This window comes from Papio anubis, chromosome 14 (assembly GCF_008728515.1).
Source record: "Papio anubis isolate 15944 chromosome 14, Panubis1.0, whole genome shotgun sequence".
In the NCBI taxonomy this organism is placed as follows: domain Eukaryota; kingdom Metazoa; phylum Chordata; class Mammalia; order Primates; family Cercopithecidae; genus Papio; species Papio anubis.
The window spans coordinates 65,649,294-65,670,450 of NC_044989.1; the positions used below are offsets into that span (position 1 = coordinate 65,649,294).

General features: G+C 40.1%; 1 protein-coding gene across 2 annotated transcripts in view; it reads left to right on the plus strand.

The window, feature by feature from the left end:
* The first annotated feature begins 1,323 nt into the window (after positions 1-1,323).
* The window catches only part of ACTR2 (actin related protein 2), a 41,174-nt gene continuing 21,340 nt past the window's right edge, over positions 1,324-21,157 (plus strand). The window contains exons 1-4 of one of the 2 annotated variants that reach the window (XM_003908739.5): positions 1,324-2,666; positions 10,869-10,979; positions 13,065-13,079; positions 17,779-17,994. In XM_003908739.5, the coding sequence (XP_003908788.1) occupies positions 2,619-2,666; positions 10,869-10,979; positions 13,065-13,079; positions 17,779-17,994 (390 nt within the window). In that variant the 5' untranslated portion in view covers positions 1,324-2,618. The remainder of the gene's footprint in view (positions 2,667-10,868; positions 10,980-13,064; positions 13,080-17,778; positions 17,995-21,157) is intronic. The other variant, XM_003908738.5, reaches the window with a different exon arrangement.

A 21,157-nucleotide genomic window follows, 5' to 3' on the forward strand; every position in this document is an offset into this window, starting at 1 on the left:
TCTGCCTCCCAAGTAGCTGGGACTACTACAGATAATTTTTGTATTTTTTGTAGAGATGGGGTTTCACCATCTGGCCCAGGCTGGTCTTGAACTCCTGAGCTCAAGCGATCCGCCCACCTTGGCCTCCCAAACTGCTGGGATTACAGATGTGAGCCATTGTCCTGGTCTAGATTTTTTGTTTCAATACATGAACTAAAAGCTTTAAATTTCTATTATGTCGATTACCAATTTTTTCTTTTGTAGATCATGATTTTAGTCTCATATCTAAGCAAACTTTGCTTAATATCAAAAGATTTTCCTCTTTTTTCTTTCTGAAATTTATAGTTTTAGCTTTAATAGTTAGGCCCACGATCCACTTAAATCAACTTTTATGTGTGATGTGAGCTAAGAATCAAAGTTCTTTTTTTCCCCTCCCACATCATTCGTTGAAAAGATTACCCTTTCCCCATGGATTGTTTTAGCACCATTGTTGAAAATCAGTTCACCATAATGTAAAGGTTTATTTGTGGACTATCTGTTCAATTCCATTGATCGATATATCTGCCTCTATGCCAGTATTAGAGTCTTCATTACTGTAGCTTTATAATAGGTTTTGAATTCAGTTGGTGGAAGTTCTCCATCTTTTTGTGTTTCAAAATCCCTTTATTCTGGTTCCTTTTCATTTCATATAAATCTCAGGACCAAACTTGACAATTTTTTTTTTTTTTTTTTTTTTGAGACGGAGTCTCGCTCTGTTGCTAGGCTGGAGTGCAGTGGGTTTCGCCATGTTGGCCAGGCTTGTCTCGAACTCTTGATCTCAGGTGATCTGTCCTCCTTGGCCTCCCTAAGTGCTGGGATTACAGGTGTGAGCCACCGCGCCTGGCCTCATGTTCTTTCTTTAAAAATACAAATTAGCAATCCATTTAATTCCACAAAGGGGAAAAGTAAAAGAACACAGAAATGCTTGAGTTCAATTTGCTGAGACCAATAAAATGTACTTTCAAGAAAATTGCACAGCACTAGCATTGGAGGCCAAAAAAATAAGATACGGATTCTATACTCAAGGAATTTATAAACAGATAAATTTTTCTGCTGGCTGAGGTACTTCTCTGACTGTTAAAGCAGGCAAAGGGAAGAAATGTTCCTCTGAGACCTAGTCTAACCTCTCAAACTTCCAACTACAACAATGGCAGCTTTATTTTTATTTTAATATTTATGTGTTGAGGGTTCCACATAAGATTAAATTTGAATAAAGCACTCTATGCCTTTAAAAAAGTTTGAAAATCACTGGTCTAATAAAAGAACAGTGAAAACAGGCAGCTATATTATAAAAAGAACACTGGATTGAGGGTTCATGATCCCTGTTTCATTCTAGTTGTTGAACATGTACAGCCATGTCGAAGGAAAAGTTCTAGTTCTCACCTCTCATAAAGGATGGCATTTTAAAGGTGAATTTTAATGTCATTCATCTAATAAATATTTGTTGCATGTAATAAACACGTTATTCATATATTCATAGTAAAGTAATAGCGAGAAAGGAAGTAAGGAACATCCTGAGGATATCAGCCGTCATCAGAGATGTGACAAGCTGGGTCTCAGAGCACAAGTTTGCCAATTGACTAAAAAGGAAAAAAAAATGAGGCATTGTAGATAGAATCATACGTTCAGAAGAACAGAATTAGAAATAGCTACCACTGAATGAACATTTACTCTATGCATAGAATTTTATCCTCACCACACCTATGGAGAGAGAACCTATTATCCCCATGCAGACAGGGGTATGCCAAAATCACAAAACTCGTGATTGGCAGCGCCACGTTTGAAACTGGGGTTGTCTGATTTCAAAGCCAAGGCTCTGGGTTCACAGAAGTACATGTACTGAAGAGGTGTGAAGCAACATGGGACTACTGGAAGAAGGAGGCGGTGGGCCACGAGGCTGGAAATGCAGGCACCTGCTCTCGTTCACTTGACCACAGAGCAACTTGGGCAAAGAAGGGGTGGGCTGACATTGGAGTATGGAACAAACGCATGATTTCAAATAAGCATGTGTGTATCCATCCCAGTTCTGTCCGCGGAAAAGGCCCAGAAGCAATGACACACCAAGCCCTGTGGAATGGTGGGGTCCGCTAGGGCCACCAGGCTTGCTCCCCGCCCTACCCGCCGGTTTCTCCGCCACATTCCACTGCCGCAGCAGAATCGGTGTCCTTCACCTGCCTGCGTCTTCTGCACTTCGTTAAGCGGCGCCCTTAGCTCCTGTGACACTTTAGGGAGAAAGCCGCAGCACCTGCGACGTTGGCCGCCATTAACGCCCGGCAAAGCGCCGGGAACTAGAAGCAGCAAAGAACCCGGCTGGGTAGCTACCAGGACAGACAAGCCGGAAGCGGAGCTGCGGGAGGGACCTCGACGCTCCTCCATCTTTAATTGGAGCTCACCGCTGCCAGTCGCGCTGCCCGCCCGTCCCACCCTTTTCGTGCAGACATTCAGCTAAATGACGGGCGGAGCCGGGCGGCGACTTCCGGTCGGGGGAGAAAAGTTGGGCCGAAGGAGGGGCTGGGAAGACGAAGGAGGAAGAAGAGAAAACGGCCGGGCGGCGGCGGCTGTAGGTTGTGCGGCGGCAGCGGCTCTCCCCTGGGCGAACGATGGACAGCCAGGGCAGGAAGGTGGTGGTGTGCGACAACGGCACCGGGGTAAGCGCCGGGCGAGGAGGCCTTGGCGGCCACAGACGCGGGCGGGGACGAGCAGCGGGCGCGCGGGCCCTCGGCCTCCTGGGCTGCACCTCCCGGCTCTCTGGGCGAAGGGGCGCGGGGCGGTGCCTCCCACCTCCGCGGGCGTGGGAGCGAGCCGGTCTTACCCTGGTCTCCCCTGAGCCTGCCGCCCATTTAGCCTGCCACCCCCGCAGCCTTCCGGGTTGGAGCGGCTGGCGAGACCGGCACTGGACGCAGAGCCTACTGGCCGCCCGGCGGGGACCGGCTTCGCGCTCAAGCGGGGGCAATTGGGCTATAGCGGACGGAGGGGTAAAAGGCTCGGTTTGTGTGTTCCGAGAAGGGCTCTTTTCCCCAGGGCCGCCGGTGTGTAAAACGGCGAAAGACCTAGAGGCCTTCCTCTTCCTGTATAGTTGAAGATATACCGAACGAGAAGCAGGAAGCGGGTTTACTTTAAAGAAAAAAAAAAAAGGGAAGTGCTGTCATGGAGTGTGGACCTCAGCCCTTTCGCTGTGTTTGTTGGGCTTTTAGTTTTTTTCGAGGGAAGGGGTCCAGATTGGCAGCGCATCGTTCACTTTTTGTTCTGCATACTGGTGATTTGGCCCAGGTGCAGGCCCGCCGAGACCAGCATGTTCCATTGGGTGGTTTTGGGTGACCTAGGACCCCACAAGACTGTTAATTGCACTGGCCTTAGGGGAAGTTAATTAGTGTTGGTTATCCTACCCCCAGGCCCTTTTTCACCTTTCGTTTCAGAATACAGGTAATGTTAACCTTTAAGATTCAAAAATTGTAAAATCTGACTAAGGCACTGATTTATAAACTATTTGAAAATTGTTTCTGCAATCCCAGCACTTTGGGAGGCCCAGGTGGGCGGATCACCTGATGTTAGGAGTTCGAGACCAGCCTGGTCAACGTGGTGAAACCCCGGTCTACTAAAAATACAAAAACTAGCCGGGCGTGGTGGCGCATGCCTGTAATCCCAGCTACTTGGGAGGCTGAGGCAGGAGAATCGCTTGAAGCCAGGAAGTGGCACTGCACTCCAGCCTGGGCGATAAGAGTGAAACTCCGTCTCAATTAAAAAAAAAAAAAAAAGTTGTTTCATTCAAACCTCTGTCTTGCCAGATTTTAAAAAAATGTATTTCGGATAGCAAAGTCAGCAAATTGGAAGATGGAAATATTACTTATTCTGGATGACTTCTTTAGTGATTTCTAACCATTTTGATGTTGCAACATTTTGTGACTTTTCTCTCTTCCCTCCCATACATATGATGTATGAATTAAAGTACGTTTTACTTGAACAAAACACTTTGGAATCTGAATTGTTGAGGGGGAAAAGAGCTGGTATTTACTGCCATAATACTGCCTATGATTAGATTTGTTACAGAATTTTACAAGCAATAATTATGTTAGCTTCATCTGAACTGTGTTAGAAATGGACTAGAGTAAAAAGAGTGTTAACATACAATGAGGCCAGATGCGGTGGCTCATGCCTTTAATCCCAGCACTTTGGGAGGTCGAGGCGGGCGGATCACCTGAGGTCAGGAGTTGGAGACCAGCCTGGCCAACATGGTGAAACCCCGTGTCTACTAAAAATGCAAAAATTAGCCAGGCATGTTGGTGGGTGCCTGTAATCCCAGTAATCTCAGCTACTCGGGAGGCTGAGGCAGGAGAATCACTTGAACCCGTTAGGGGGAGGTTGCAGTGAGCCAAGATGGTGCCACTCCAGCCTGGGCGACAGAGCAAGACTCCTCTCAAAAACAAACAAACAAACAAAACATATTAATGGGGCGGTTTTTAAGAATGTAATACTTTTAAAAAGGCAGATCCATTGCTATGGAAACATGTCTAAGATTTATTAAGTTGAAAAAGGTTTTAAAATGATTCAGTTTAAGTGTATGTTCCTTATTAAAGATGTATGTCCACAAACCTGTATCTGCATATAAAGTTTTTGAAGGGATACATAAGAAATGTTCATAATGGTTACCTGTGAGACAAAGGATAAGGGAGTGAGGGAAGATGGGGAGGACTTCATGACCTTTCTGAATTATTGGAAAAATGTTCTTTATTTGAACAAAGCATGTATTATTAAACTATATTTAAATTAACTATAAACACATGTTACATGTGCAGTTAAAATTCAGTTAAAGGTGCTTTTTAAAAAATTATTAGCCTGGTTTCCACTATAGTGGCCCCTAAATAAATTCAAAACTTTAAAAATTGAATTTAAAATTTTTTGTTTTGTAATTGTGTCAGATACTCTTTTTAGAAAGTCAAGCCAGTTATATTTTAATGAATTCTTCCTCTTTTAGGGGTTTGAGGCAATGAGCCCTGTATTTGTCGTATATATGAGTTTTTAAATATTAAATTAGAATGGGAATGTTAACTGTAAGCTGAGTTTTTTTGTTTTTTTGTTTTTTTTTTTTTTGACACAGGATCTTGCTCTATTGCCCAGGCTGGAGAGCAGTGGCGTGATCTCGGCTCTCTGCAACCTCTGCCTCCTGGGCTCCAGTGATTCTGCTTCAGCCTCCCGAGTAGCTGGGACTACAGGCTTGTGCCACCACACCCAGCTAATTTTTTATTTTGTAGAGACTAGTTACCCAGGCTAGTCTTAAACTCCTGGGCTTAAGAGATCTGCCCACCTCAGCCTCCTAAAGTGCCAGGATTACAGGCTTGAGCCACTGCACCCTGCTGTCAGAAGCTAATGTTATGTTACTATTCCATTAGTTAGCTAACATTGGAAAGCTGATTTTAGGCTGGGCATGGTGGCTCATTCCTGTAATCCCAGCACTTTGGGAGGCCGAGGCAGGATTATCACTTGAGGTCAGGAGTTTGAGACCAGCCTGGCTATCATGGTGAAACCCTGTGTCTACTAAAAATACAAAAATTAGCTGGGCATGGTGGCTGTTGCCTGTAATCCCAGCTACTTGAGAGGCTGAGGCAGAATTGCTTGAACCTGGGAGGCGGAGGTTGCAGTGAGCCAAGATCGCGCCACTGCACTCCAGCCTGGGCAACAGAGTGAGACTCTGTCACACACACAAAAAGAAAGCTGATTGTAATATGTTATTGGTTAGTCTGGTGTCTAATCCATATTTTTAAGATCCTTTTCCTTAAGACAAATGATCAGTTCCTGTCATATAAATGAAAAAAGTGAGTGTAGTTAATTCAAATAAAAATTTATTTGTTCTTATGCTTCTAGTTATTTTAAAATTTTATGCAGATTTTCTGTGGACCTGATTGGTTTCGAATGAAGAAACAGTGCTGATAAAATACATGAATCATGTAACAGGAATGCTGTAATATTCTGAGTATGTAGAGGACTAGGAACCACTTAAATTGTGTATTCTGTTTCTTACCATTTGTAGACGTGAATAGTCATCTTGATTTTATTCAGATACCTGAAGTTATAATGATTGCTTTATAATTAAATATTAAAGAGGATATTCAGATGTAATTTTGAAAAATTTATGGAAATAGTTGTTACCCTAAGGTGTTTTCATTTGCTCCTTACATGCCTTAGGTTTTAAAATTGTAGGCTGGGCTGGGCGCGGTGGCTCAAGCCTGTAATCCCAGCACTTTGGGAGGCCGAGATGGGCGGATCACGGGGTCAGGAGATTGAGACCATCCTGGCTAACACGGTGAAACCCCGTCTCTACTAAAAAATACAAAAAACTAGCCGGGCAAGACTCGGGAGGTTGAAGCAGGAGAATGACGTAAACCCGGGAGGTGGAGCTTGCAGTGAGCTGAGATCCAGCCACTGCACTCCAGCCTGGGCGACAGAGCGAGCCTCCGTCTCAGAAAATAAATAAATAAATAAATAAAATTGTAGGCTGGCTGGTGTGGTTCCTCATGCCTGTATTTCCAGCATTTTGGGAGGCCGAGGTGAGAGGATTTCTTGAGGCCAAGAGTTTGAGACCAGCCTGGGTTAATACAACAAGACCCCATAGCTAGTAAAAAATAAAAATAAACTTACAAGCTTTTTGAAAAATTGATGTTTTTTTTAACCCCTCCGGCAGACCCAAATTAAGTATTCTAGGACAGGAGTGTCCAGTCTTTTGGCTTCCCTGGGCCACATTGAAAGAAGAATTGTCTTGGGCCACACGTAAAATACACTAACAATAGCTGATGAACTGAAAAAATCACCAAAAAAATGTTTTAAGAAAGTTTATGAAATTGTGTTGGGTCTCATGCAGCCCTTGGGCCGTGGATTGGACAAGCTTGCCTGGAAACAAGTGTGTCCTTACGATCATGAGCCCGATGTTGGTCCTGCTCGATTTTCTATCTCCTAGCTTGACCAGTGTCTCAGCAGGATTGCCCAGAGGAGGAAAACTCATTTGATCCAATAGTTTATGTGGTTTTTAACCATTCAAACCTCCTTCTGAAATCAAGCCGCTTGGGCGATAGGTGAAAATCTGGAGGTCTGTGAAACTCTAGGTTTAGGTCCTCTTCATGAGCTAGGCCCAGGCCCCTGGTGTTGTGTGTCTTGTTACCAGACTAGGGTGATTTTGTCAGCAGTGAGTTAGATCACCAACAAAATGAAGGTTTCCCTAGTGCTTGCTATGTTGCTGGCATAGTGCTTAATAAGGTCCAGTCGTACAGAGAAGCTTATAGTGCTAGAATAACTGCATTCGCATTTATGTAATTGACATTTGTAGCTGATTGTGGCCTGCTTTATCAGGCTTCTGCTACTTTATATGTTGAATTTAGGAGTGTTTGAAACAGAAACAAACCAAAATCAAATTTGATTTCGTCTTGCAAAATGCTTTGGAGTAAGTAGAATAAATCTTTTGGTGGCCTAAGATCAGAACTGTCACTGTGCAGTTAACGTACTAAATAACATCAGTACCATGAGATAAAATTAGTAAGGGGGAAATAAATATTAAATAAGCCGAAATGGGGCTTTATAAATCCCAGGTTATTATTTTTTTTTTTGAAGAGAAAAAAATGTACTTTTAGAGCAGATGCAGATAGAATTTTTCATTTTTGCTTGAAAGAATATTATACTGTTCATATTCTTAACCATTTGATGACTCAGTGGGAAGTAAGGGAACTAGTTTAAACCACACTGCTATGAAGAGGAAACTATATATGGTAAAATCTATTTCTTAAACACAGCCTTACTGCACACAATGAAAGAACAAAGTCACCAAGTCTTAAAATGATTGACATGGAGGAGGAATTTCAAGGATTAAGACGATACCAATGATACCAAATGATAGTTTAGAAAATAATGTTTTCTTTGTATTGTATCACATCATGGTTTAGTGTTTTGTTGTTTTTTTTTTAAGACAGAGTCTCGCCGTGTTGCCCAGGCTGGAGTGCAGTGGCGTGATCTTGTCTTACTGCAGCCTCCATCTCCTGGGTTCAAGCAGTTCTTCTGCCTCAGCCTCCCCAATAGCTGGGATCACAAGATGCTGGGATTATAGACGTGAGCACTGCGCCCGGCCTTGATTTTTAAAAAATACTAATTATTATTATTATTTGCAGAAGTAATCAGATTGTCAGTTTTCTATTATTGAAAAATTGGGGTCAGGCACTGTGGCTGATGCCTATAATCCCAGCACTGTTGGAGGTAAAGGTGGGAGGATTGCTTGAGGCTGGGAGTTCAAGACCAGCCTGAGCAACAGTGAGACCCCTGTCTCTACAAAAAATAATATAACTTTAAAATTATAATTTTTATTTTTTCTTTACTGCTTCTTGCAGAGCAGGGCTACCCTATAGGCAGTGTGCCCAGAGTAGCCAGTATAATTTTTTTTTTTAAATTATTTTATTTTATTATTGTTTTTGAGGCAGAGTCTCACTGTGTCGCCTAGGCTGGAGTGCATTCATATAATCTCGGCTCACTGCAACCTCCACCTCCTGGGTTCAAGCGATTCTTCTGCCTCAGCCTCCCGAGTAGCTGGGATTATAGGTATGCACCGCCACGCCTGGGCAATTTTATAGTTTTAGTAGAGATGGGGTTTCACCATATTGGCCAAGCTGGTTTCGAATTCCTGACCTCAAGGGATCCACCTGCCTCGGCCTCCCAAACTCCCAAAGTGCTGGGATTACAGGCGTGAGCACCCACACTCAGCCATTTTTTTTTTTTTCCCCAAACAGGGTCTCACTCTGTTGCCTAGGCTGGAGTGCAGTGGTACAATCCATGGATCAATGTAGCCTCGACCTCCCCGGGCTCAGGTGATCCTCCCACCTCAGCCTCCCGAGTTTCTGGGGCTACAGGTGTGTGTCACTATGCCTGGCTAATTTTTGTATTTTTTGTAGAAAGGGGGTTTTGCTGTGTAGTTTCAGGCTGGTCTCAAACTCCTGGGCCCAAGTTATCCACCCCCTTTGGCTTCCTAAAGTGCCGGGATTACAGGTGTGAGCCATCACTCCCAGCCAATTATTTTAGTTCTTGTTATTATAACTGTTAATGCTTTCACACTTGAAGTAATGTGAAAGTGCGCGATTTTTGCTATCTTGATGGATTAAGGTAAAAAAAAAAAATGACCTGGGCATGGTGGGATACACCTGTAGTCCCAGCTACTCAAAAGGTTGGGGCATGAGAGTCACTTGAACCTGGGGGGTGGAGGTTGCAATGAACTGAGATGGAGCCACTGCACTCCAGCCTGGGTGACAGAGTGAGACTCTTGTCTCAAAAAAAAATAATAAAAATAAAAACTTATTTGGGCCTGGTGGCATATACCTATAGTCCCAGCTACTTGGGAGGCTGAGGCGGGAGCATCACTTGAGCCCAGGAGTTAGAGGCCACAGTGAGCTGCACTTGTGCCACTGCACTCCAGCCTAGGCAACATATGAGACCCGAACTCTAAATTTTAAATATTTTTTAAATTAAAAAAAATTAAAAGCTTGATTCTCTCTTAAGTTTTACTGTAGTTAAATCCCCTAGAATATCAGTTTCTTATGTATAAAATGGAAGTTTTATCACCATCGATGATATGTTCTCCTCGGAGCAGTACACTGAAAATGAAATTATGTTGCCTGGTATTACTAAATACATTTATCTAAATATAAAAATGTGAATAGCTAGCCAGGCATGGTGACTCAACTCCTGCAATCTCAGCACTTTGTGAGGCCAAGGTGGGCAGATCACCTGAGGTCAGGAGTTCGAGACCAACCTGGCCAACATGGTGAAACCCTGTCTCTACTAAAAACGCAAAAATTAGCTGGCATGGTGGTGGGTGCCTGTAATCCCAGCTACTTGGGAGGCTAAGGCAGAAGAATTGCTTGGACCCGGGAGTCTGAGGTTGCAGTGAGCTGAGATCACGCCACTGCACTCCAGCCTGGACAACAAGAGTGAAACTCCGTCTAAAAATAAACAAATAGCCAAAAATGCCTAATAAATGTTTATTTTCATAGTATCGTGATATTAGTTTAAATGATACTTAGTTTTCCCATTTTGGAAAATGACATTGTCTAAGCGATTTGCCCAAAATTAATGAAAGTCTGCTTCAGAATTGAAGCTTTAGTTCTGTTCATTTTCTCACATTTCTCTTTTTAAAAATACTTAGCATTTGACTGGGCATGGTGGCTCAACGCCTGTAATCCCAGCACTTTGGGACACCTAGGCGGGCGGATCACCCAAGGTTGGGAGTTTGAGACCAGCCTGACCAACATGGAGAAACCCCGTCTCTACTGAAAATACAAAATTAGCTGGGCTTGGTGGCGCATGCCTGTAATCCCAGCTACTTGGGAGGCTGAGGCAGCAGAATCACTTGAACTCAGGAGACGGAGGTTGCAGTGAACCCAGATCATGCCATTGCACTTCAGCCTGGGCAGCAAGAGTGAAACTCCACCTCAAAACAAAAACAAAAACAACTTAGCATTTGTTCAGTGAATTTGTCCATCCCACAGATACTTCTGGAGTGAGTACTGTGCCAGGATCTCTGATAGGTATCGGATTCCAGCATGAACTGCTCAGCTTAGCTCCCTGCTCTTATGAGGCTTTTGCTCTAGTGAGGGGACTTAGGCACTAATTTAGCAGTAAATAAACATGAACCCTGGAAGTAGTCAGTGCCATGAAAGAAGTAAAGTGGAGAGGTTGCAATAGATTGAGTGGCTACTTTGGGTGGACTGAAAGCACCAAAAGTTTAAAATGTTATATAAATGCAAAGTGATATTTTTCAAATGCTGTCTTAAAATATAGTAAATACCCTGATGCTAACCCACTTTTATTTTACTGTTTCATTCCAGTTTGTGAAGTGTGGATATGCAGGCTCTAACTTTCCAGAACACATCTTCCCAGCTTTGGTTGGAAGACCTATTATCAGATCAACCACCAAAGTGGGAAACATTGAAATCAAGGTAATGTTTTATTTATTGATAAATGATAATCAAGACATGTGAAGTGTTCTTATAAAAGTAGTTTAACAGTTCTTGTAAGTAGTTTTAAAATATGTTGCCATAAAAAGCAAAGGGGAGTGCAGAAGTTCTCATCTTTTTAATTTATATCAACACCTGAACAGGTGCACAAAAATTGAAGTTAATTTCATCTGATTTTGTTTATGTATGGCTTGATGCCATTACTTGTTGGAGTAAAATACTTAAGTGTGTTACATTAATGTGAAACACTGTGTTAGTGACTTAAGTCCTATTATGTACATAATATGATTTTTAAAAGAAATCGGCCTGGTATTTTTATGTCTTTCAATTCCATATATTTGTCATTGTATGTGAGTGTCTCTTTGGCACCTTAGACTTTTTCTTTTCATGTTTTTATGGCCTGATCCCTCTACTTTTTTATGTAGCCATTTAGGAAAACACAGGGTGTAACTCTCATTGATTCCTCTTTTCATTAATACAACTTATTTCCATAATGTGCAGAAGGAAGTCATGCGAGCCTTTATTTGGCCTTGCATTATATATTTTACCATGTAGAGGAAGGAAAGTTTTCACTGCCTACTCGCTGTATTTAACATGAAAGACTACATGAAAAGGTGATAGATTTTTCTTCCATATTAAAGGGATCAGAAATCAAGTAGGAGTTAGAATATTTGAGAAGAAAGAGAACAGTCAGAGGACAGTGGTCACCAATTGGCTTTAAGTTCTTCAGTTGACTGAGGGATCAAGTTATACAGAATGCAGTAGAATTTAGGGGTTTTTTTAGTGAATTGTTTGTGAACACGCTAGCATTGTTGGTCCTATCTGGATAGTCTTTAGCAAGCCTTCAGTGTAAGGTTATGAGTCATTTGAAATATGCATTAGAGTATATCTCTTTGGGACATTTGTTTGATGTAGGAAGTTGGTAATAGATGGTAGAGATTTGCATGTAGCTTTCTGCTTTTGCGATAGAGAGTTGAGTTACACAATGAATAAAAATACAAGCTGAAACTTGGGTTCTGTGTTAGTTTTTTTTTTTAAAGAGTTAAAGTAGTGAATTATTCTGGCCTCTCCTGTTAACAAAAAAAATAAAATGGGACACTCAATATAAGTTTTTCCTTTTTAAGGAGCTTTTGGAATATTTGTGGGATTCCTTATTTGCTTATTGTGAACTCCTTTCATTCTGAATGAATTCTATCTTAAATGAACTTTGACTTGAAATTAGCTAATAATAGTGATAAGGATAAATGTTTAATGAAGTTGAAGGCTATACTTTTTATTCAGTGTCAGGTTTTTAAAGAATGGCTATATACTGAGGGACAATGAAATTTTTGAGGTGTGAAGAAATACCTTGTATAGCCATTTTTATTTTCCAACATAGGCACAAATAACTACACATCTCTTCATGCCCACGTTCTTCGTTTTTAAGGCCAAGTGATAAAAATCAAATTTGTCAATATGCTAATAAAACATTTTTGCCAAGGAATTCCTTAGCAGTATTTGCTTGTATGGTTTGTCATTCTGTATTCTATTGGCTCAATTCTGTTCACTCTGTGCAATCTTGTAAGCCTATCAAGTTAAATTGTTCTTCCAGTAGAAAACAGCAAAAGATAGCTATGTCAAATAAATTTAACTTGAACATTAGAGCTTGGAAAAACAACCCTGAGCTATCTGACTCTATGCCTACTCAGCTAGACCTTTGCTGTTATCATTTATTTTTCTTAATTAAAATTCTTAAATTCAGTAATGAATTAAAGAAGCTTACTTTTTGGAATTCCTGTGCTTAGTATTTTGACTTATCCTTTTTGTGTCTTGTTAGCTAAAATGTGGTAGACTAAAAAATGGAAATTTAAATCGTTTAATGAGTTAATTTGCATTCAGGAATAACTGTCCTTGTTAATTTGGCCCTAATTATTAACTCCATTAAATATAGTAGTACTGCATCTGACCTCAACCTAATTGTCTCTATTGCTTGTATGTTTAAACATTTCAGTGAGGATTTTATTTAGGCCTTTTCTGACTCTTACTTCTACCTTCTCTCTCTTCACCTTTCTTGACCCGTTGAAGTAGAATAACAAAAAGATGGTAAGTGAGGTTACACACATGCTCTGTTTGTTTTCCACTTTTGCTTGATGGGACAGTAGTTGTTGTTTTGTGTCCCTTTAGTAGTGGGGAGGGGGGGTTATTCCATATTTTTATTTTAAATACTTTGATTTTTAACCTTTTTCATTGCTTCAATTTGATAGCAACTAATTAAGTCGTATACTTTCCTGATTGCGTACAATGGACCAAACAAGAACTAATTACTAACATAGTTTTGAATTGTTTTCCTTGTTTTTCTTGTAGATGAATGTTATAGTTAAAATGGAATGTGTTGTGCATATTAGAAATAAAATGACTTTATTTGGATATGTGTGATCCAGAAAATTCAAGTGAAGTTGTTGCATTTGAATAAATTCACTTTATTGACCAGTGTTAAATTGAACATTGACTGTCATAGCCTGTATATATATTTGCATCTAGTATGGTATCAGATGTGTACTTAATAAATGGAGTAAAATTTTAATATGTAAACGAACCATAGATAGAAAAAAGAGAATTCTTTCCATATTATCCTTACTGATGAGCAGATTTCACAAGGTTATGTGAGGATAAATAAGAAAAAGGTAAAGCTTTTCTATAAACGACAGATTCCCCCCCCCCCAAATAAATAACATTGTGCAGTGCCTTTTTCTTTTCAACTAAAAGCTTGCTGGGCTTATCTCAGACATTTAACTCTTTCGTTGTATTTTTCTGTGATAGTGTAAGTGCTTCTGTAGTAGACACTTTTCAGGTTTGTTTTTAATATTGTTTGTAAGAATCTCTGACAAAAATCAGGCACTTCTAATACAATATATTTTAACTAGTAATAGTAACTTTGTGAAGTTTTCTTTTGAATAAACAAAACCATTTAAAAGAGGAAATTTATCCTAAATAAAAGATCATATATTTGTGTTAATATTCTAATGAGATTAAGAAAATGGTGTGCTTGCTGGGCACAGTGGCTCGCGCCTGTAATCCCAGCACTTTGGGAGGCCCAGGCGGGTGGATCACAAGGTCAGGAGTTCAATTTTTCTCTACTAAAAATACAAAAATTAGCCAGGTGTGGTGGTGCGTGCCTGTAATTCCAGCTACTCAGGAGGCTGAGGCAGGAGAATCGCTTGAACCCAGGAGGCAGAGGTTGTGGTAAGCTGAGATCACGCCGCTGCACTCCAGCCTGGGCAACAGAGTGAGACTCCATCTCAAAAAAAGAAAAGGAAAGGGTGTGCTTGTAGAGAATGGTGTGGGCTTATTTTAACAGAAGTTTTTGACCTAGTGAGATGGTTCATGCCTCTAATCCCAGCACTTTGGCAGGACTAGGTGGGAGGATACCTTGAGCCTAGAAGTTCAAGACCAGCCTAGGCAACATGGCAAGACCCTGTCTCTACAGAAAGTTTTTAAAAAAGTAACCAGGTATAGTAATATGTGCCTCCGTAGCTACTTGGCAGGTTAAGGCAGGAGTATCGCTTGAGCCCAGAAGTTTGAGGCTGCAGTGGGTGATGACAGGGCCACTGCACTCCAGCCTGGGCGACAGAGCAAGACCCTGCCTCTATTAGTTAATTGAACAATCAAACAAACAAATGTTTTCAGTGGAGTTTTCTTCTAGGGATTTAATTGTGCTTTTGAACTTGAGTTTACTTGTATTCTAATACGAGGTGACATTGTTCAAAATGATTCTTGGCAAATATAATCCCTACTACCCACTTTTCATGAAGTATAAATACCTTTGAAACAGCATCTCAGTTACTGTGATTTTTTTCATTCTTTCAGTTAGGTGATGTTCAGTGGTGGGGCAGGTGGTTAATACCTGAGGTCTGATCTGATCACTTATAACTTGGTTCTGAGTGATGAAGGCAAGTTATATAACACTTAGTAGGATTTTTTGTTTAAAATTTTAGATATGAAAATTTTTTAATTGGATAGCTTGAATAGTCAAACTTTGTACTTCTTAAATAAGTTAATACTCCGTTGTAAATGTCCTCTTTGTTCTAAGGAAGGCAAGGATATTCATTTCTAAACATTTCTTTCAGTTAATCCTTTATAGTATGTGTGGTCCTAGAAGTCGATACATGAGGCATTTATTTAGAGTTGGCATTGGGTCATGTAAATGTAAGCCCCTATTCGTACGTTAAATAAAAAGTAAATTTCTGTTGAAATCAGATCAGACTTATTTCAAATTGATTGAAATAATACTGATTATATTACCTAACTATCTAATCTGTTATATTGTACAACACAAAAAAGGATGTAGAGGAAAGTTAGTAACAAAAATAGTATATATAATTACAGGTATAGATTTCACTCCTAACATTTTATTAAGCAGTATTAAGAAAACATAGCAATACTGAAATGATTTTACAATGAAACTTGTATATCCATCACCTAGATTCTGACATTAATATATATCATATTGATTTATTACATATCTGTTCATCTATTCATTCATCATTGCATCTTGTTTTTTAATGGATTTCAAAGTAAGTTGCAGATACCAGTATACTTCAACATGTGCATGTTATTAACTAGAATTCACAAATACAGATTTTCTGTTTTGCATATTCCTCATAGAAGAATCTAAACAGTTGGTTGGGCGTGGTGAGTCATGCCTGTAATCCTAGCACTTTGGGAGGCTGAGGTGGGCTGATCTCCTGAGCCCAGGAGTTCAAGACCAGCCTGGGAAACATGGTGAAACCCCTAAAAATACAAGAATTAGCTGGGCATGTAACCTGTAGTCCCAGCTACGTGGGAGGCTGAGGTGGGAGGATCACCTGAGCCTGCGGAAGTTGAGGCTGTGGTGAGCCATAATGGCACCACTGCACTTCAGCTTGGGTGACAGAGTGAGACCCAATCTAAAAAAAAAAAAAAAAAGAGTCTAAACATTTAATATTTCAGAACTTTGAGTAATAAGTTAGTAAGTTATGTTAAATTAACTTCATCAGAAATTGCAACAGACATTTTTACTGAACATTTCTAGCATCTGTTTTTAACTTTGTTGTAGTTTTTGATGTTGCTTTTAGTGGATTTTCCAGAGATCTGTTTTTTTTTTTTTGTTTTTTTTTTTTTTTTGAGACAGAGTCTGGCTCTGTCTCCCAGGCTGGAGTGCAGTGGCCGGATCTCAGCTCACTGCAAGCTCTGCCTCCTGGGTTCACGCCATTCTCCTGCCTCAGCCTCCCGAGTAGCTGGGACTACAGGCGCCCGCCATCTCGCCCGGCTAGTTTTTTGTATTTTTTTAGTAGAGACGGGGTTTCACCGTGTTAGCCAGGATGGTCTCGATCTCTTGACCTCGTGATCCGCCCATCTCGGCCTCCCAAAGTGCTAGGATTACAGGCTTGAGCCACCACGCCCTGCCTTTTTTTTTTTTTAAAAACATGTATTTTGAAGCCTTCATTTTAAAACATCTCATGTTGGCCAGACGCGGTGACTCATGCCTGTAATCCCAACACTTTGGGAGGCTGAGATGGGTGAATCACTTGAGGTCAGGAGTTTGAGACCAGCCTGGCCAACATGGTGAAACCCCATCTCTACTAAAAATACAAAAATTAGCCAGGCGTGGTGGCAGGTGCCTGTAATCCCAGCTACTCAGGAGGCTGAGGCAGGAGAATCGCTTGGACCTGGGAGGAGGAGGTTGTAGTGAGCTGGGATCACGCCACTGCACTCTAGCCTAGGCAATAGAGCGAGACTCAGTCTCAGAAAAATAATCTTGTGTTAATTTTGCTGCTGCCTTTTTTTTTTTGTCTCTCCATAATTAAAACTTAATGTATTGTAGCAAGTATCTGCTTCTGATACTAGTTGTGTTTTATTGAATTTATCAACATATGTAGAAATTAATATTATTTAACATGTTGACTAGCTGTTTTCTAAAAATAAATCTAAATGCTAGGATGTCCTTAGTCTTATTATGTATACAAAATGTGACTTTCAAATGTGGATCATCTTAAGTATGCTCTCATTGGAGACAAGACTTGTGAGTATTATGCTTCATGTGTGATGGTGTAGTTTTCCAATATTGTACTTTAAACTTGAAAGTGTTGCTTAGGAGATGATTTTAAAGGATAGGTTGTTTGCCTATATCTTAATTTTTTAATAACTCTACAGATTTTCATTCACCTTGGTGAGGCATATGTAGAAACAGTTTAAATTCTAATTCAGGCATATGTAGATAAAAGTTTGTGCCATTTATAAGTTAGTTGGTGTATGTATGCATTATTATAGAGTAATAAAGAATCATTTTATTTTTTGCTTCTTTCATTATGCTTTATAGTACTTACATTTATCATTTTGATATTTAGTGCAAAGAATTGTGCTGCATGCATTGAGCATTTTTCTACAAGTTTTTTTCCCCCTGATGTACTATTTCACATATCACAGGCCTTATTTTTTGAACAATTGAGCAAAAGAAACAGATGAAACCTCATACAAAACCCTCCAAAATATGAAAATGTGGGGTTTATTTGTGCTAATGCTCTTCTTTTGGAAACATTTGTGTTAAAGGTAAGGTCAATTTATTGATTTAAACCACATTGTACATAAAAATTTATTATCCATGATTAAACTTTCTAAGACATTGTTCTTGATAGAAAAGATCTTCTAACTTGTGGAATAAAAAGCTTTATTTTGCAAGTGCCAGAAAGATTAAAATTAATTATTCCCCAGTTTTCTTAAAATATGCAAAACTTTGATCTACAGCTTTGACATAATTTTCTAGGATCTTATGGTTGGAGATGAGGCAAGTGAATTACGATCAATGTTAGAAGTTAACTACCCTATGGAAAATGGCATAGTACGAAATTGGGATGACATGAAACACCTGTGGGACTACACATTTGGACCAGAGAAACTTAATATAGATACCAGAAATTGTAAAATCTTACTCACAGAACCTCCTATGAACCCAACCAAAAACAGAGAGAAGATTGTAGAGGTGAGTTTTTATGCAGGATATGCATATGTGTATTTCTGTGATATTATGTTAAATCAAAAAAAAATTTTTTTTTTTTACTGTTGCTGTGGATAAAGATAATAAAAATAATTGTTTTCCTTCAGATCTTACTAAGTATCTACTATATGCTAGTTGTTATTCTAAATAGGAAAGAAGAATAGATCAGTAAACAAAAAATCCTACTGCCATGGAGTGTCTATATTCTAACAGGGAAAAACAGGCCAAAAAAATTTAAGTTTTTAATTTAGTGAGTTAATTTAATTAAGTTTTTATGGAGGAGCCAGCAGAAGGAGATTGAAAAGGCTAATACAATAAACAGTTACAGAGTTAATTAAATGGTTTGTTAGAAGGTAAGCGATCCAGTTGACCCTTGAGCAATGCAGGGGTTAGGGGCACCAACCCTCCCTACTCTTGTACAAACTTAACTGCCCCCAAAAATACTTCTAATAGCCTACTGTTGACCAGAAGCCTTACTGATAACATACTATGTATTATATACTATATTCTTATAATAAAGTAAGTTAGAGGAAATGCTATTAAGAAAATCATAAGGAAGAGAAAATACATTTGCTATACCTTAAATGGATGTCGATCATCATAAAGATCTTCATCCTCATTGTCTTCACGCTGACAAAGAAGAGGAGGGGTTGGTCTTGCAGTCTCGGGTGGCAGAGACAGAAGAGGTGGAGGAGGGAAGGGGAGGCAGGAAAGATTTATTGACAAAAATGGTGTATAAGTGGACCTGTGTGGTTCAATCTTCCTGTTTTTCAAGGTTCAACTGTAGATGCTAAAGGCAAAATAAATCAGGTTAAGGGGGAGTGGGAGGTTGTAATTGTACATAGGTTGTGAGAAGGTGATGTTTAAACAGACAGGGTAAGTGAGTTAGCCAGGATATATAGGAAAAGGATGTTCCAGATAAAGGGAGTAGCCAATGTAAAGGTCTTAAGTTAGGAACAAGCCTGGCATATTAAAGAATAAGCAAGGAAGCCAGTGTGGTTGAGGGGAGAGCCACAGAAGGTGAGGTCGGATAAGTAATATTGGTGCTTTGTGGGCTCTAATTAGGAATTGGGCTTTTGCTCTGGGTGAAATATGAGGCTGTTACAGGAAAGGGAGATGCTCAGATTTAGATTTCTCTGTTGTGTTGTGAGTATCCCACAAGGAGGGAAAGATAGAAGTTAGAACAGTTGGAGACTTTGTCAGTCATTTAAGCAAAAGATAATGATTGTTAGGATTGGAGTAGTAGTAGTAGAAGAAATAGAAATTACCAGATTATAGATCTATTTTGAAGGTAGGGCCAAAGAATTTTCTAATGCATTTGATATGGGTAATAGAGAATAAGGAGTCAGAGATGACTCCAAAGGTTTTGGCTTGACTGGAGAATGGAGTTACCATCAACTGAGGTCTGGAGAAAAACTGAGAAAAGTAGAGCAGGGTTTGGAGGGAAATGAGCAAGAATTCAATTGTGGACATGTTGAGTTTGTAGGTCCTTATTAGACATCCAAGCAGAAATGTCAAAACAGGTAGTTATATATATGAGATCAAGTTCAAGAGAAAAGACTGGGCTGGAGATACAAACTTGAGAGTCATCCGGATATAAATGATACGGTTCAACAAAGAAGAGAGGGTAGACAGTGGTGAAAAGGCCAAGGACCAGAGAGATAGGAGGAGCCAGCAGAAGGAGATTGAAAACGCTAATGAGGCTGGGCGAGGTGGCTCCCAGCACTTTGGGAGGCCAAGGCGGGTGGATCTCTTGAGACCAGGAATTTGAGACCAGCCTGGCCAACATGGCAAAACCCCATCTCTACTAAAAATACAAAATTAGCTGGGCGTGGTGGCGCACACCTGTAATCCCAGCTACTCAGGAGGCGGAGGCAGGAGAATTGCTTGAACCCAGGAGGGTGGAGGTTGCAGTGAGCTGAAATCACCCCACTGCACTCTGGCCTGAGCAACAGAGTGAGACTCTGTCTCAAAAAAAAAAAGAAACAGAAAAAAAAAAATGCTAATGAAATAATGAAATAAGCAGTTACAGAGGAAAGAGAGAGCAAGAGAGCTATGGTCCTCACAGTTTAAATAAGTAAGTTTTCAAGGTTCTTTTATTTTTGTATATATGAGGTAGAAATATAATAACTTCTGTAGCTTTCCAGTTACTATTTAATGTAAATGTTTTGTTTATGAATGTTTAAATGTTGATGGATATTTTTGAAAGGGTTTAGAAGAAAATGTTGTTAGACAGTATTTTTAAAGCCTGTATTAAAACTCAATTTTTGTATTAAGTGTTTTGAAAATCTAAGATCATTTTTAAAGATTCCGCATGATTTCTTATGGCTTACATTTTAATATTCTTATTTGTTTGAGTACAAATATGTCTATGACTGATAGTGTCCTACCTTAATCTCATTAACATGCTTTCAAGTTGGTATGTGCATATATATGATCATTCTTCCATTTTCATCCCTGTGGAGGTGGAATAAAGGATGATGGAATAAAATGCTATTCAGACTATCTAATTGTTTAATTGATGAGTATGTGTTTCAGAGTTGTAGAATTTAAATTCTATGTAATTTTCTTTTTTTTTTTTTTTTTGTTGAGACGGAGTCTCGCTCTGTCGCCCAGGCTAGAGTGCAGTGGCCGGATCTCAGCTCACTGCAAGCTCCGCCTCCCGGGTTTACGCCATTCTCCTGCCTCAGCCTCCCGAGTAGCTGGGATTACAGGTGCCTGCCACCTCACCCGGCTAGTTTTTTGTATTTTTTAGTAGAGACGGGGTTTCACCGGGTTAGCCAGGATGGTCTCGATCTCCTGACCTTGTGATCCACCCGTCTCGGCCTCCCAAAGTGCTGGGATTACAGGCTTGAGCCACCGCGCCCGGCTAATTCTATGTAATTTTCATTGTAAAATTTCTAAATATTTAGATATTCAGAGTGATAGGCAACCCTACCAGTCAAGGAGTGCTCAGTCTAGATCACCAAAAAAAAATCATGCAGGATATTCCCAGACAACCTGGGCTACAGAGAATGAACATGTGTGTGACCAGTGAGGGCACCAAGGAAACAACTCCTCCTTCCAGGATAGTTCATTAGGAGGATGTAATTACAGTCTTGATTCAAGTAGGGACTGGGCTTAGCAGCTAAGCCATTTCTGTATTTTC